We start from the raw sequence: 12,676 nt of genomic DNA on the forward strand, positions 1-12,676 counted from the left end.
GAGATACAGATAGGAAGCATCCAAGAGAACAATCAGGAAACAGCCCACTACAAAGCAGTTCAAAAATAAGATCAGCTCATCTGTAGTTCTGTGGCTGACGCCATAACAGACAAGAAGGTGCTGGGTTCAAATCCACTGGAAACTTTCTGTGTGGAGTTTGTATGTTCTCATCATGTCATTAGTCAACTGATGGTTTTGACTTTATACATAAAATCTGTCCTGGTTGTCAAGTTTCAGCACTGGATGAGTTGGAAAACTATTAAATCAACAAAAACAGTATCAAGTTTTTTTCTGCATATGTCAGTCATCCATGAAATGTTTAAAGTTAAGACTAAGCAGATTATAATGATTTAAAAAGAACACCAGCCTTATTTGTTTTTTGTTTTTTTAGTTTTCTCTCTTTGTGCCTCTCCTCTGTCAACTCTTTATGTATTTGTATGTTCTGTGCTGGTTATATAATGCAGCAACCCCACTCCACAGTCATGTCTCCCTAAATTTAGTTAATGTGTTATATTTGTATTTGAACAATAATGTGCGAACTTCAAACTGACAAATGAAAATAAATACTTGCATGAAAAATCTTGATAACTGATTAACTGTAACATAAATTAATGAATATAAATACAAACATGTGGCTGAATACACAGAATACAGAGTCATTAATTATAAATACAGAGTAGAGATTTTCCACGCTGAATTGTATAATTTCTATACTTATTTATTTAGTATTGAACACACAAGTGATAACTTTTATTACACTATTCAATTATATTTAATTCAATTCAGTTTTATAGTACCAAGTCACAACAACAATTGCCTCATGGCACTTTATATTATACTGTAAATACAGTTGACCCCCTATGACCAAGAACTAATATGCTAAAACAGCCACTGCTGTTTTTTTTTTAAAGTTAGCTTCTAAAAGAAATCTGATATTTCTTCCACAAAAGTATTTTATCATTTTATTACAATTATAGTGATATACAAGAATGTTTTGTGTGTATCCTAATCAAAACACAGGGAATAGGGCACAACAGGTGAAGGCAATAGGGGTAATCAGAGGACAGTAAAGACAGAGAATAAAAGAAATTACCAAAATAAACCAGGAAAGCAAAGATACACTAACTAAGACAAAAAAGAGGAAGGCACAAAACTGATCCCTACAACAGTAAAATGCATTAAAGAGGATGCATACTTTATTGCAAGATGGCCGATTTTTTCACTACCTCATCTACACAAGGCATTTTGTAGAGGCTATTGGCTGTTTGTCTTAAAACAGCAACGATTTTCAACTATTCTCGAAATTCCAAATTTTCTCTCAGAATGAAAAATGATGATCAATTTTTTTTCTTAACAGACCCTAACACATGTGCTCTTTAATCTCTTTGTGTGTTTTTCTTGCAACACCCAAATTTACCCTTTCTGTGTAGCAACAGGAGTGGCAACAAGAGGTTGCTGGGAAGATTAAGCCAGGCTCCTGATGACATTAAAACACATCCAAGATGTGCTCCTGTGATATACACTACAGACCAATACAGATCCCAAACAAACTTCAACACCAGCATTCCCAGTATGGTCACAATGGTGTAAAATGCCCTCTTCTTTGATTGGTCAACCCTGTCCCTGTTCCTGCTCTCTTCTCTTGGGCATGGATGAATTAAAACACAGAGAACAGAAAGGCTGCAGAAGGAGGAGATGGTTAAAAACAATATCATGAGGAAAAAATTCACAATGGCAAGGATGATATCTTTTATTGTTATAAAACCTGTTAATGCAAAGCAAATCAGCCAAACACAGCCTATGCTGATTATCCTTATTCTGACCCCTCTTTCTTTCCTTAAGCTCCGATAAGTGATGGGATGAACAGCAGCCATGTAGTGCTCCACACAAGTCAGCATGTGAAAGAAGATTTGTCCAAAGCAGGAGAAAGAGAAAAAAATGAACGGATAGATTAATATGTTTAAATTATTCATGACGCTACCACAATAACTGAAGACACACGCTAAGACAGCAAACAGGTCCATGATGACGATGTTGTAGGTGAAGCAGTCAGAGTGACTCAGTGTTACTTCCATGAAGGTGGAGCCTTTTTTCCTCCATTCTTGGAGACCATGTTGGAGGATGAGGATGCAGATGGGGAGGACGAGGAAGATGATAATGATGCTAAATGCACAATAGATGAGGGAGCTTGGTTTAGAGATGAGACAGTGCATGTATAGAGGGAGGGAGGTGTTCATGGAGGAAAGGTGCAGATCCAAAGTGGAGAATGATGAGTTTGCCAACATCTGGAAAAGAAAAAGACAAATGGGACAAACCACTGGAATGTAAATTAAACTGACAGAAAAATTAAACCTATCTATATGTAGTTTATATATTCAGCATTTTTTCCCCTGTTTATTATTCAATTCAATTCAATTCAATTTTATTTATATAGCGCCAAATCACAACATAAGTCGCCTCAAGGCGCTTCATAGATACAGAGAAAAAACCCAACAATCATATGACCCCCTATGAGCAAGCACTTTGGCAACAGTGGGAAGGAAAAACTCCCTTTTAACAGGAAGAAACCTCCGGCAGAACCAGGCTCAGGGAGGGGCGGCCATCTGCTGCGATTATCTATTTAATTTCTTCTTTTATAACAGTGTCTTTTTCTAAATTGAGGTTTTGTGGATATTAGGTGTTATACAGTTGAGGCCAAAATTATTAACCCCCCCTTATGAAATTAGGCAACACTCATTTTTTCAGTATGAAAATGACCATTAACAACAAGTGTTTGTTTTTTAAAACGTATCTGTGTCCAAAATAACAAGGTTCACTAATTGTAGTAAGGATATTTTATTGATACACTGAGTTGAAACAAGAAAAGGCAAAAATAAGACATCCAAAATTATTAGCCCCATGCCCATTAATAGTCAATACTGTACCCTTTTTGAGGGTACAGGGTATGGGATTGAGGTCTGGGCTCTGTGGGTTGCACACAGGTCCATCAAACCCCGGTTCAACCAGGGGCCTTGTTGGAGGAGGTTGGTGAGTAACAGTAACATGGATGGAGGTTAGGTGTATTTATGGGGACATTCACAAATATCCCACAGTGTCACTGCCGGTAGAGTTTAAGGCCAAAACACATAAAATAAATGCTGCACTTAGGTTGCGCATGATGCATATCTTAATCCTGGGGAAAAATTTGCCAGGGTTTCATTACCTGTTGTGGCAGTGTGTGGGGATGCCTTCATGACCTTTAGTGCTGTGCAGTGTCTGCTCTTTGTATTATCTACACCAGCCCATGTTTAACCCCTGACTTTGAGACACAACATGTCTTTTTATTTTACTATTTAGGTTCAAATCAATTTGAAGTCTTGCAGTGACAAAATAATAATTTGACCCAATTGCATTAAAGCAGAAGTAATGAGTCCATTTTGAAAATGTAGGCAGTAGAAAGTACAGATACTTGTTTAAAAATGCAAGGAGTAAAAGTAAAAAGTAGTCAGAACAAAAACAATAGTCAAGTAATGTACAGATTCCTGAAATTGTATCTAACTACAGTAGGAAGTAGTTGTTCTCCATTACTTTCGACCTCTGCAACCAAATGATAAAACTTGGTTACATGGTTACTTGGTGTGCTCTGAAGCAGTGTGGGCCCACATGCACTTCATATTGATTAATGAAAGGCTTTATCGAGTAAATTGTGACACTCGCATGGTGATTTCGATTTTCCAGGTGGCTCATTATTTTTTTTAATACTTTTTATTTTGTACGTTTTCCAAATTTATAGTACATACAAACAATAATAAGAGAAAATAACGCAAAAGAAACCAACTAAACAGAATGAAACACATAATCTGTGGGGTAAAGAAATAACAAATTACACACATATGTAAACATAACTGTTGCGACCCGAACTGGGGCGGCCCAACATCTGTCCAAATACTACACTGGAGTGCATGTGGATTTTGGTTGCATTCGTTCTGGTGGATTATTATTTATTTTATTTTTTTCCCTGTCCCATTTGGTTCTTTTGCCATCAGAATTATTGTCTAAAGGCAAAGAAAGATGCCCAACGGGACTGACTTTACCAAATGGACCATCCTAGCCTTGCCGTATTGGTCTATTTGATTCGCCTTTTATTGTTTATTTTATTTTAACCTGCTAAATACGGGACAGACCTGACTGGGGAAAAGAAAGGGGAGAAAGAAAGAGGGAAAGAAAAACAGCGGAGAACAGGAATGGTGATAAAGGGCAAAAAAACAAAAAACCAACAAAATAAGCAGACAAAAAATGCACACATTAATCACCTGGATCACCCGTTGAGAAAGAAAAAAGAGAAAACAAGCAGAAAAAAAGAGCAACAGAATAAACAACATCACGATGATCTATGTGAATATAACAGTAAATACTAAATATTAAATATTATTGTGCAGCATGTAATATCGACAGTGCAAAGTGTGCTTTGAGGTAGGAGCCAAAAAGGGTGTAGTTTGTGTGTGTGTCTGTGAAGGTTATCAGTCATCCAGGTCATCGTAGTCAAAGGAGCTTGCAAAGAAAAGCGTCTGGACTTCTTTAAGTTGCTTGAAGACGTTTCACCTCTCATCCGAGAAGCTTCTTCAGTTCTAAGGTCAAATGGTGGAGAGTCCCAGATATAAACCTAGTGGGAGTGACCCCCCACCGAGGGACAAAAGGACCCCCTGATGATCCTCTAATCGCCTGAGCCAAGGTGGGAAACTGGGTGTGGGTCCCAATCAGCCAGAGTTTCGGGTGTGTTCATTGTGAAACCTGGCCCCACCTTATCATGCGAATTCCTGAGGTCAGATGGCCCAGGATGTGAGTGGGCGTTAAGGCGTCTGGGAAGGGATCTCAAAACTGGATTGGCAGAGAGTTGGTGTCGTAAACCCCCGCCTCTGTTCAAAGATGGTACTCACAGTGGACATAGATGGCTTCTTTCACTCCTCTTTCAAACCATCTGTCCTCTCTGTCCAAAATGTGAACATTGGCATCCTCGAAAGAGTGTCCTTTATCCTTAAGATGCAGATGGACTGCTGAGTCTTGTCCTGTGGAGGTGGCTCTTCTGTGTTGTGCCATGTGCTTGTGAAGTGGCTGTTTGGTCTCTCCAATGTAGAGGTCTGAGCATTCCTCGCTGCACTGTACAGCATACACCACATTGTTAAGTTTGTGTTTTGGCGTTTTGGCGTGAACCAGTTTCTGTCTGAGCGTGTTGCTGGGTCTGAAATGCATCGGGATGTCATGCTTGGAGAAAACTCTCCTGAGTTTCTCTGATACACCAGCTACATAGGGGATGACAATGTTGTTGCGTCTGTCCTTCTTATCCTCCCTCGCTGGTGTCTGGTCTTCTTTTCTGTGCCTCTTTGCTGACTTTAAGAACACCCATTTAGGATAGCCGCACGTTTTGAGTGCTTCCTTTACATGTGTGTGTTCCTTCTTTTTCCCTTCAGGCTTAGAGGGAACATGTTCTGCCCGGTGGTGTAGGGTCCTGATTACTCCAAGTTTGTGTTCCAAAGGGTGATGGGAGTCAAAGAGGAGGTACTGGTCCGTGTGTGTGGGCTTCCGGTAAACTTCGATGTTGAGTTTGCCGTTCTCTTCAATGTGCACAGCGCAGTCCAGGAAAGGCAGACAGTTGTCCTTTGTGTCTTCCCTGGTGAACTTGATGTTTTTATCCACAGCGTTAATGTGCGCAGTGTGTATGTGTGTGAGCACCCGTGTGTACACCTGTGAGCATGGACGCGCTTGTTTTTAAAAGGTTCCTTCATGTAATGATCTGCTAGAGGGTGTGAGGAGCCACAGCCCCGTCCTCCAGGGCATGAAGCAGGTATGGAGGAGATCAAGACTCCAGACATCCAGAAGCCCTCAGAACACAAGAGACCAAGGAAGACCAACAGAGGGGCAGCCGAGCCACTGTCCCAGAAAGAGCTGAGGAGAGCCCCAGATGAGGGGTCACTCAGCAGCCGTGGAGCAGAAGCCAGGGGGGGTTGCAGTGACGTGCCCGTGAGCTCCGCCGGCAACCAGCTGTGCTAGAGTGACCAAGCCCCAGGCCAAGAGGCCGAGGGTACCCCACCCCTGAAGTGGCCCGAGCGAGCCCCAGGCTCCAGGCCCCGACAAGCAGCCACCAGGAGTGAGCCGGTGGCTAACTGGACGCCCATTTCCGGACACAAAGAACCAGACATAAAGAGACACTGTACACACAATCACACTCCCCAAGCGTACTCTAAGCCCCAGGTCTAGGTACCCTTGCCCCTGGAGGGGGGAAACTGCATCCAGACCCAGGTAGTGTTACCCTTTTCCCTGGGGTGGGGAGAAGCAGACTGCCCCGGCTTGGCAGCAGCAGGGAGGCCCCACATTCCAGACGGCCAACTCCTCCCCCTGGCCCCCCGCTCCAACAGGCAGCAGAGAACGGAGGGGGGGGGGGGGGGGGGGGACTCCAAACCTCCCTTCGCCCGCTCATATGTAGTGTTGGTGTATGTGTGTTCTAAGGTGCATTTAAAACCCAGGAGGGCATGGAGCTACCTGTGAGAGAGAGCAGCACGTAAGCACATAGCCCCTCCTGCTAGCCCTCAATGTCTACGTGTATTTAAAATTGAGAGGTGGGCAACAACGCCAGGGGTGAGGTTGTACACCCTGATGGTTTTTTGGATTCCATGTAGCGTGCCCACCCCCAAGATCCTATGTGTATGTGTTATGAGAGTGTGAGTAATGTGAATGTCTAAGTTGTGATGGATCCATGAGTTCTGGTGGATTATACAAAGTGACACCAATTAGTTAAACTGCAGGAATGTCTTAAAGACATAAAGACCTGGATGGCTGCTAACTTTCTGCTTCTTAATTCAGATAAAACTGAGGTTATTGTACTCGGCCCTGAAAATCTGGTATCTAACCAGATTCTTACTCTGGATGGCATTACCTTGGCCTCCAGTAACACTGTGAGGAACCTTGGAGTCATTTTTGACCAGGACATGTCCTTCAAAGCACATATTAAACAAATATGTAAGACTGCTTTCTTCCATTTGCGCAACATCTCTAAAATTAGAAATATCCTGTCTCAGAGTGACGCTGAAAAACTAGTTCATGCATTTATTACTTCCAGGCTGGACTACTGTAATTCATTATTATCAGGATGTCCAAAACACTCACTGAAAAGCCTTCAGCTAATCCAAAATGCTGCAGCAAGAGTACTGACAGGGACTAGAAAGAGAGAGCATATTTCTCCTGTTTTGGCTTCCCTTCATTGGCTTCCTGTTAAATCCAGAATTGAATTCAAAATCCTGCTCCTCACATACAAGGTCTTAAATAATCAGGCCCCATCTCATCTTAATGACCTTGTAGTACCATATCACCCTATTAGAGCACTTCGCTCTCGCTCTGCAGGCCTACTTGTTGTTCCTAGAGTATTTAAAAGTAGAATGGGAGGGAGAGCCTTCAGTTTTCAGGCCCCTCTTCTGTAGAACCAGCTTCCAGTTTGGATTCGGGAGACAGACACTATCTCTACTTTTAAGATTAGGCTTAAAACTTTCCTTTTTGCTAAAGCATATAGTTAGGCCTGGACCAGGTGATCCTGAATCCTCCCTTAGTTATGCTGCAATAGACGTAGGCTGCCGGGGGATTCCCATGATGCATTGAGTTTTTCCTTTCCAGTCACCTTTCTCACTCACTATGTATTAATAGACCTCTCTGCATTGAATCATATCTGTTATTAACCTCTGTCTCTCTTCCACAGCATGTCTTTTATCCTGTCTTCCTTCTCTCACCCCAACCGGTCGCAGCAGATGGCCACCCCTCCCTGAGCCTGGTTCTGCCGGAGGTTTCTTCCTGTTAAAAGGGAGTTTTTCCTTCCCACTGTCGCCAAAGTGCTTGCTCATAGGGGGTCATATGATTGTTGGGTTTTTCTCTGTATCTATGAAGCACCTTGAGGCGACTTTTGTTGTGATTTGGCGCTATATAAATAAAATTGAATTGAATTGAATTGAATATCCCAAAGCAACACTGCTGTGCACCATTTCACCAAAGAGTGTTGCACAAGGACTGTTTCAGGTCATCTCCTGAGCCGGCATCCTAAAAAAGAGACTGACTGATCATTTTAAAGCTCAGTTTTTAAAACCTTATGCTGTAACTACAGCCCAGCCCATCCAGCAGTATATGAATGACTAACCTCGTATTGTGGATGGATTATCAGTTGTTTTCCTGACTGAAGCTTGGTCTGTTTACAGCATCCTGCCATGAGATTGCATTTGTTCCTGACCTTCAGGAACCCTCAAGTTAACTTTTATCGAGTGGAATAAAGTTAGCGTTCATCCTTCAGCTTCACTGTTTATATCATGCTAACACAGTTGTGTCGCTAGCGATCACGTAGCACATCAGTATATACCAGCTAAACCAACTTCAGTAACCCTACAAACGTCACTGCTGTTTACTTTTCTGTCTTCATTTATGCTGGAAGTGATAACAGAGCTGTACGTTTTAATTTGTTTCCAAAACCCCGCAGTCAGGACATGCTATATTGTATTTAGATAGAAGCTAGCGAGCTAACTCCCTGCTAACTTCCGTTAAATGTCATAAATTCCATTTTCATGGATGCCTGGATGTTAAACTCAATTGTTACACCTGGTAGAGCAGAACGCTGATCATTTTATTAAAGATGAAAGACTTTAGATAGTTTTTCTACTCTCAGTAATGCCATAGTGATCGTTTGATATATGGACCTGCAGTGGAGTTTAGGTCCAGACACGGCTAGTGACGTCAGACTGAACAACTGGATTAAGGGAACTCTTCTGCTTCCATTCATTTATGTCGGAAGCGATAGCAGAGCTGTACGTCTTAATTTGTTTTGGAAATCCCTCAGCCAGAACATGGTATATTATATTTAAATGGAAACTAGCAAGCTAACTTCCTGCTTACTTCTAACTGTTAAATTTCATAAATTCTGTTTTCAAGGATGCCTGGATGTTAAACTTAATTGTTACACCTGGTAGAGCAGCCACACTGATCATTTTATTACAGATGAAAGAATTTAGACAGTTTTTAACTCTCAGAGATGCCACAATGATCGTGTGACTTTGGGATCTGCAGCAGAGTTTGGGCCCAGACACAGCTAATGACGTCAGACTTAAAAACCAGATAGACACCCAAGCTGAGTTCATCCTCAATCTTTGCTAGATTCCCCTCACCTTCGGAGGAGGGATGATCCTTAAAAGATGGTAACAACCCGTCCGCCAACTAACGAGACCCTCAGTTCCACCAATGCACAAATGTGTGTCACGTGTCATGACTGGGGCTCACATTGAAATGTAATATTTTGATATAATCAGCTAGCAAGTCAACAGTTTCAGGCACATAACTTCTACATTTTGAGTTAATCAATTTTTTTGATCGACTGTTTGAGTTTCTTCTGCCTGGCTCTGGTGTAGGAAAACAAGTATCATCAGATAGATATGCTAAAATGCTGTAAGGTAAATTATACTAAATTATGGGTTTTAAGAAAAAAACTGCACAAATTTCTGTTCTTTCTGCATTTAAACTTTTTTATTTTTATCTTTCAGTAATACTTGAGCATAGAGTTTTAATATTAAGGTATGTTTGTTGAATTATGCAATACATAATATGATACTATCATTTTGCCAACAAATTAATCTTTAATCAACATTTTTCAGTGTGCCAATGTCTATTAAGCAAAGTGTAAGAGAAAAATATGGGACAAAAGATTATTAAAGGTTCTACCATATCAGATTCAGTCAGTGGAAGTAAAGTTTATTAGTACTGGTGCTGCATGATGACTATATCTCACTATTAATTTTCTGGGAAATTTGACTACTTGGACAAACAAAAAGAATTTTGAAAAAGAGAGATTTATTTATCTATTTTTTATTTCATTTTATTGTCCAGCCTGACTCCGCCACCCGTCTCAGTGCATTCAATTCAAGTATCTTGTATTAAACTATTTGTCATTGTCACATGACAGCAATGACAATTATTTTGACATGAACACACATAACACACACACACACACACACACACACACACACACACACACACACACACACACACACACACACACACAAATGATGTGCAGAGTTTTGTATATTCAAATAAACCAGAGGCAATAAATACATCATCTGTCACTGTCTCGCCTCTACTCTGATCATAGTTTTGCATGACATATTTCCTTAGTAGCAGGAAATATGTAAAGCTGCATGTCTTTAAAGCACATTAAAATATACCTCAAGAATTCTTTTTATACATGTACCTTTTATAATTTTCTTTTAAAGATGCTGTTAAAAGCACTTTGACTTGGAACTTAAACACATATAATCTTCTGTTTCCTCATTAAATTTGTTTTAATAAAAAACAGTGAGATATTACCATTCGACATCGCCACAAAAAGATGATAATGCAATATGATTAAGGTACCTTGAAATATTTTTTATATAAACAGTCTATCCCAAGTGTTCAAGGTGGGGTTTTTTGTTTTTTTTTGTCATGCACTGACTCAAAACCCGTATGATATTATACATTCTGAAAATTTAAAACAACGTGTACAGACTTGTCAGTTGCCACCACTGATGAACATATACACACATACTGTATACTACTGTATCATGGGTGTGATGAAAAAGGATTTTAAGTCAGTGCATCATGAAAACTGGACACACACACACACACACACACACACACACACACACACACACACACACACACAACAGTTTTCAAGATGTTCTTCTGACATACTCAAAGTCCTAATAGATATTATGAGTTTTAAAACTAACTGAACTAACTTCTATACAGTTAGTAAGAAAAACGCAGAAATTACAACAGAAAGTGTAACTGAAAATAAACTTTATTTATTTTTAATTTTATTACAATCCAAAGGAACACTAACCTTATGATTCTCTTCTCTTCTCTTCTCTTCTCTTCTCTTCTCTTCTCTTCTCTTCTCTTCTCTTCTCTGTTGACTCCCGTTCATGTGATTATTTGCTCAAAACATATTAAAGCTGCCATCCACCCCACTCACTCTCTCCAAGTACAATTCAAATATAGTTTATTTGCATAAACAATGTGACAATGATGAACTAACAAAGGAATAATTGCACTCTCAATGAATTGATCAGAACTTTATGTTTATCTATAATGCTAGAGTAATGTTCTACATATTCTTTGATTAAAGAATGCATCTGCACATGCAGTGCTGTTGTGTATCAAACATCTTGTGTTGATATATGAGATATGTTTCTCACATATGTGATGATTTTGGAGTTGAGTGAACTTTTACTTTTTTAAAATGTAATGCTACAAAATGTAATGCTTTTCTCTGCATGTATTATTGTAGGGTCTACCGTACAATATAGATGGTAAATGGTAAATGGCCTGCATTTGTATAGCGCTTTTCTAGTCTCTAAGGACCCCAAAGCGCTTCACACTACATTCAGTCATTCACCCATTCACACACACACACATTCACACACTGGTGCGCTCTGGGGGCCTCTGGATTTCTGGGGCCAAGGGCCCCCCAATTCATGTTTCACATCCTGGTGGGGCAGGGCTTTGGCTCCCCACAGCCACTACTAGACACTAACGTGAAGAAACCTTATGAACACAAGCACGCTCACACGCACAAGTATTCACAGACACCCACTATCTTGGCCGGCTGCTGCCTCTAAAAATATTTTGTATTATTGGTGCTGTCTGCTGTTCAATGAAATGTATTATTTATTATTTACTGTTGTTTATTCATGTTAGTTGTTGCCATTGTTTCTGGGGTTTTTTTTTGGCAGGTGTTGAAACAAATTCTCAATGTTCCTCTCTCTCCATCTTTCTATCAATCCATCTGCTTCACCTCTATTTTTCTCTCCCTCTCCTTCTTATAATTCTTCTCTTTCTTCTTTGTCTTTTCCATTCCAAAGTCTTGTCCTTTTTAATGATAATTTTCATCATAGCAAATCCAAATAAACAAAATAAACAATCAGAAAGAAAACCCTTAAATACCTTTAAACCTGTCAACTGAGAGACCATAGAGAAAATCTGACATTTGCTGATGAGGTAAATTATTAAGCGACTTTTAAAATATTAAAAAACAGAAATAAAAAGATGATCAGTTCTTTTTTGTACTGAGAACCAGTGAAGGGACATCAATGCTAGCGTAATATGTTAAGAGAAAATATGTGAGTAAATGCACTGACTGCTCATAGTTGAGTGCACTAGAATTAGACAACTCATTACTATAACTGCATTGTTCATTGACTGGCTCATCCAAAACTGGAATCCTGGTACCACACTCGACTCTTCTGTGATAATAACAGAGAAGAACAGTTTAAAGGTTCAGTTTAAGTCCTTCTAAAATGTTTAATTATCAACCACTTTGGGAGGTTTTTCATTTCTGAATGATATCCTTAGTTTTGACTTTATTCAAACTGTTAGGCCTCATGCATCAACTCCTGCCAACTTCGATAGCATATCTTTGTTATGAGAAGAGCCACACTGACATGTTCAGACACAGTTTTAAAATCGCTTAAAGAAAAAAATACTAATTATTTGAGTTGACCACAAAAAAGACATAAACAGCAAACTGACCGAGGCAGTTTTCTGGAAAAAATAAGGCCCATTCCTCTGTGCTATAACCTTGAATGAGTTTCACATAAAATGCATTTTTGATAGTGCAGTACACCACAGCCCAACCTGA

General features: G+C 39.9%; 1 protein-coding gene across 1 annotated transcript; it reads right to left on the minus strand.

The window, feature by feature from the left end:
• Window positions 1-1,376: 1,376 nt before the first annotated feature.
• On the minus strand, window positions 1,377-2,285 carry LOC147334905 (uncharacterized). Its single transcript, XM_086286013.1, has one exon. The coding sequence runs from the start codon at window positions 2,283-2,285 to the stop codon at window positions 1,377-1,379; it is 909 nt and encodes a 302-aa protein (XP_086142139.1).
• Between the last annotated feature and the right edge of the window lie 10,391 nt (window positions 2,286-12,676).

Source organism: Aulonocara sp. 'chitande type north' Nkhata Bay, linkage group LG3, assembly GCF_057382095.1.
Source record: "Aulonocara sp. 'chitande type north' Nkhata Bay isolate Kocher_YH1m ecotype deep benthic linkage group LG3, A_spYH_male_GT1.1, whole genome shotgun sequence".
NCBI classification, from domain to species: domain Eukaryota; kingdom Metazoa; phylum Chordata; class Actinopteri; order Cichliformes; family Cichlidae; genus Aulonocara; species Aulonocara sp. 'chitande type north' Nkhata Bay.

Excerpts from the sequence above, each read along its gene's own strand:
- LOC147334905 (XM_086286013.1), bottom strand. The coding sequence starts at position 2,285 with ATGTTGGCAAACTCATCATTCTCCACTTTGGATCTGCACCTTTCCTCC.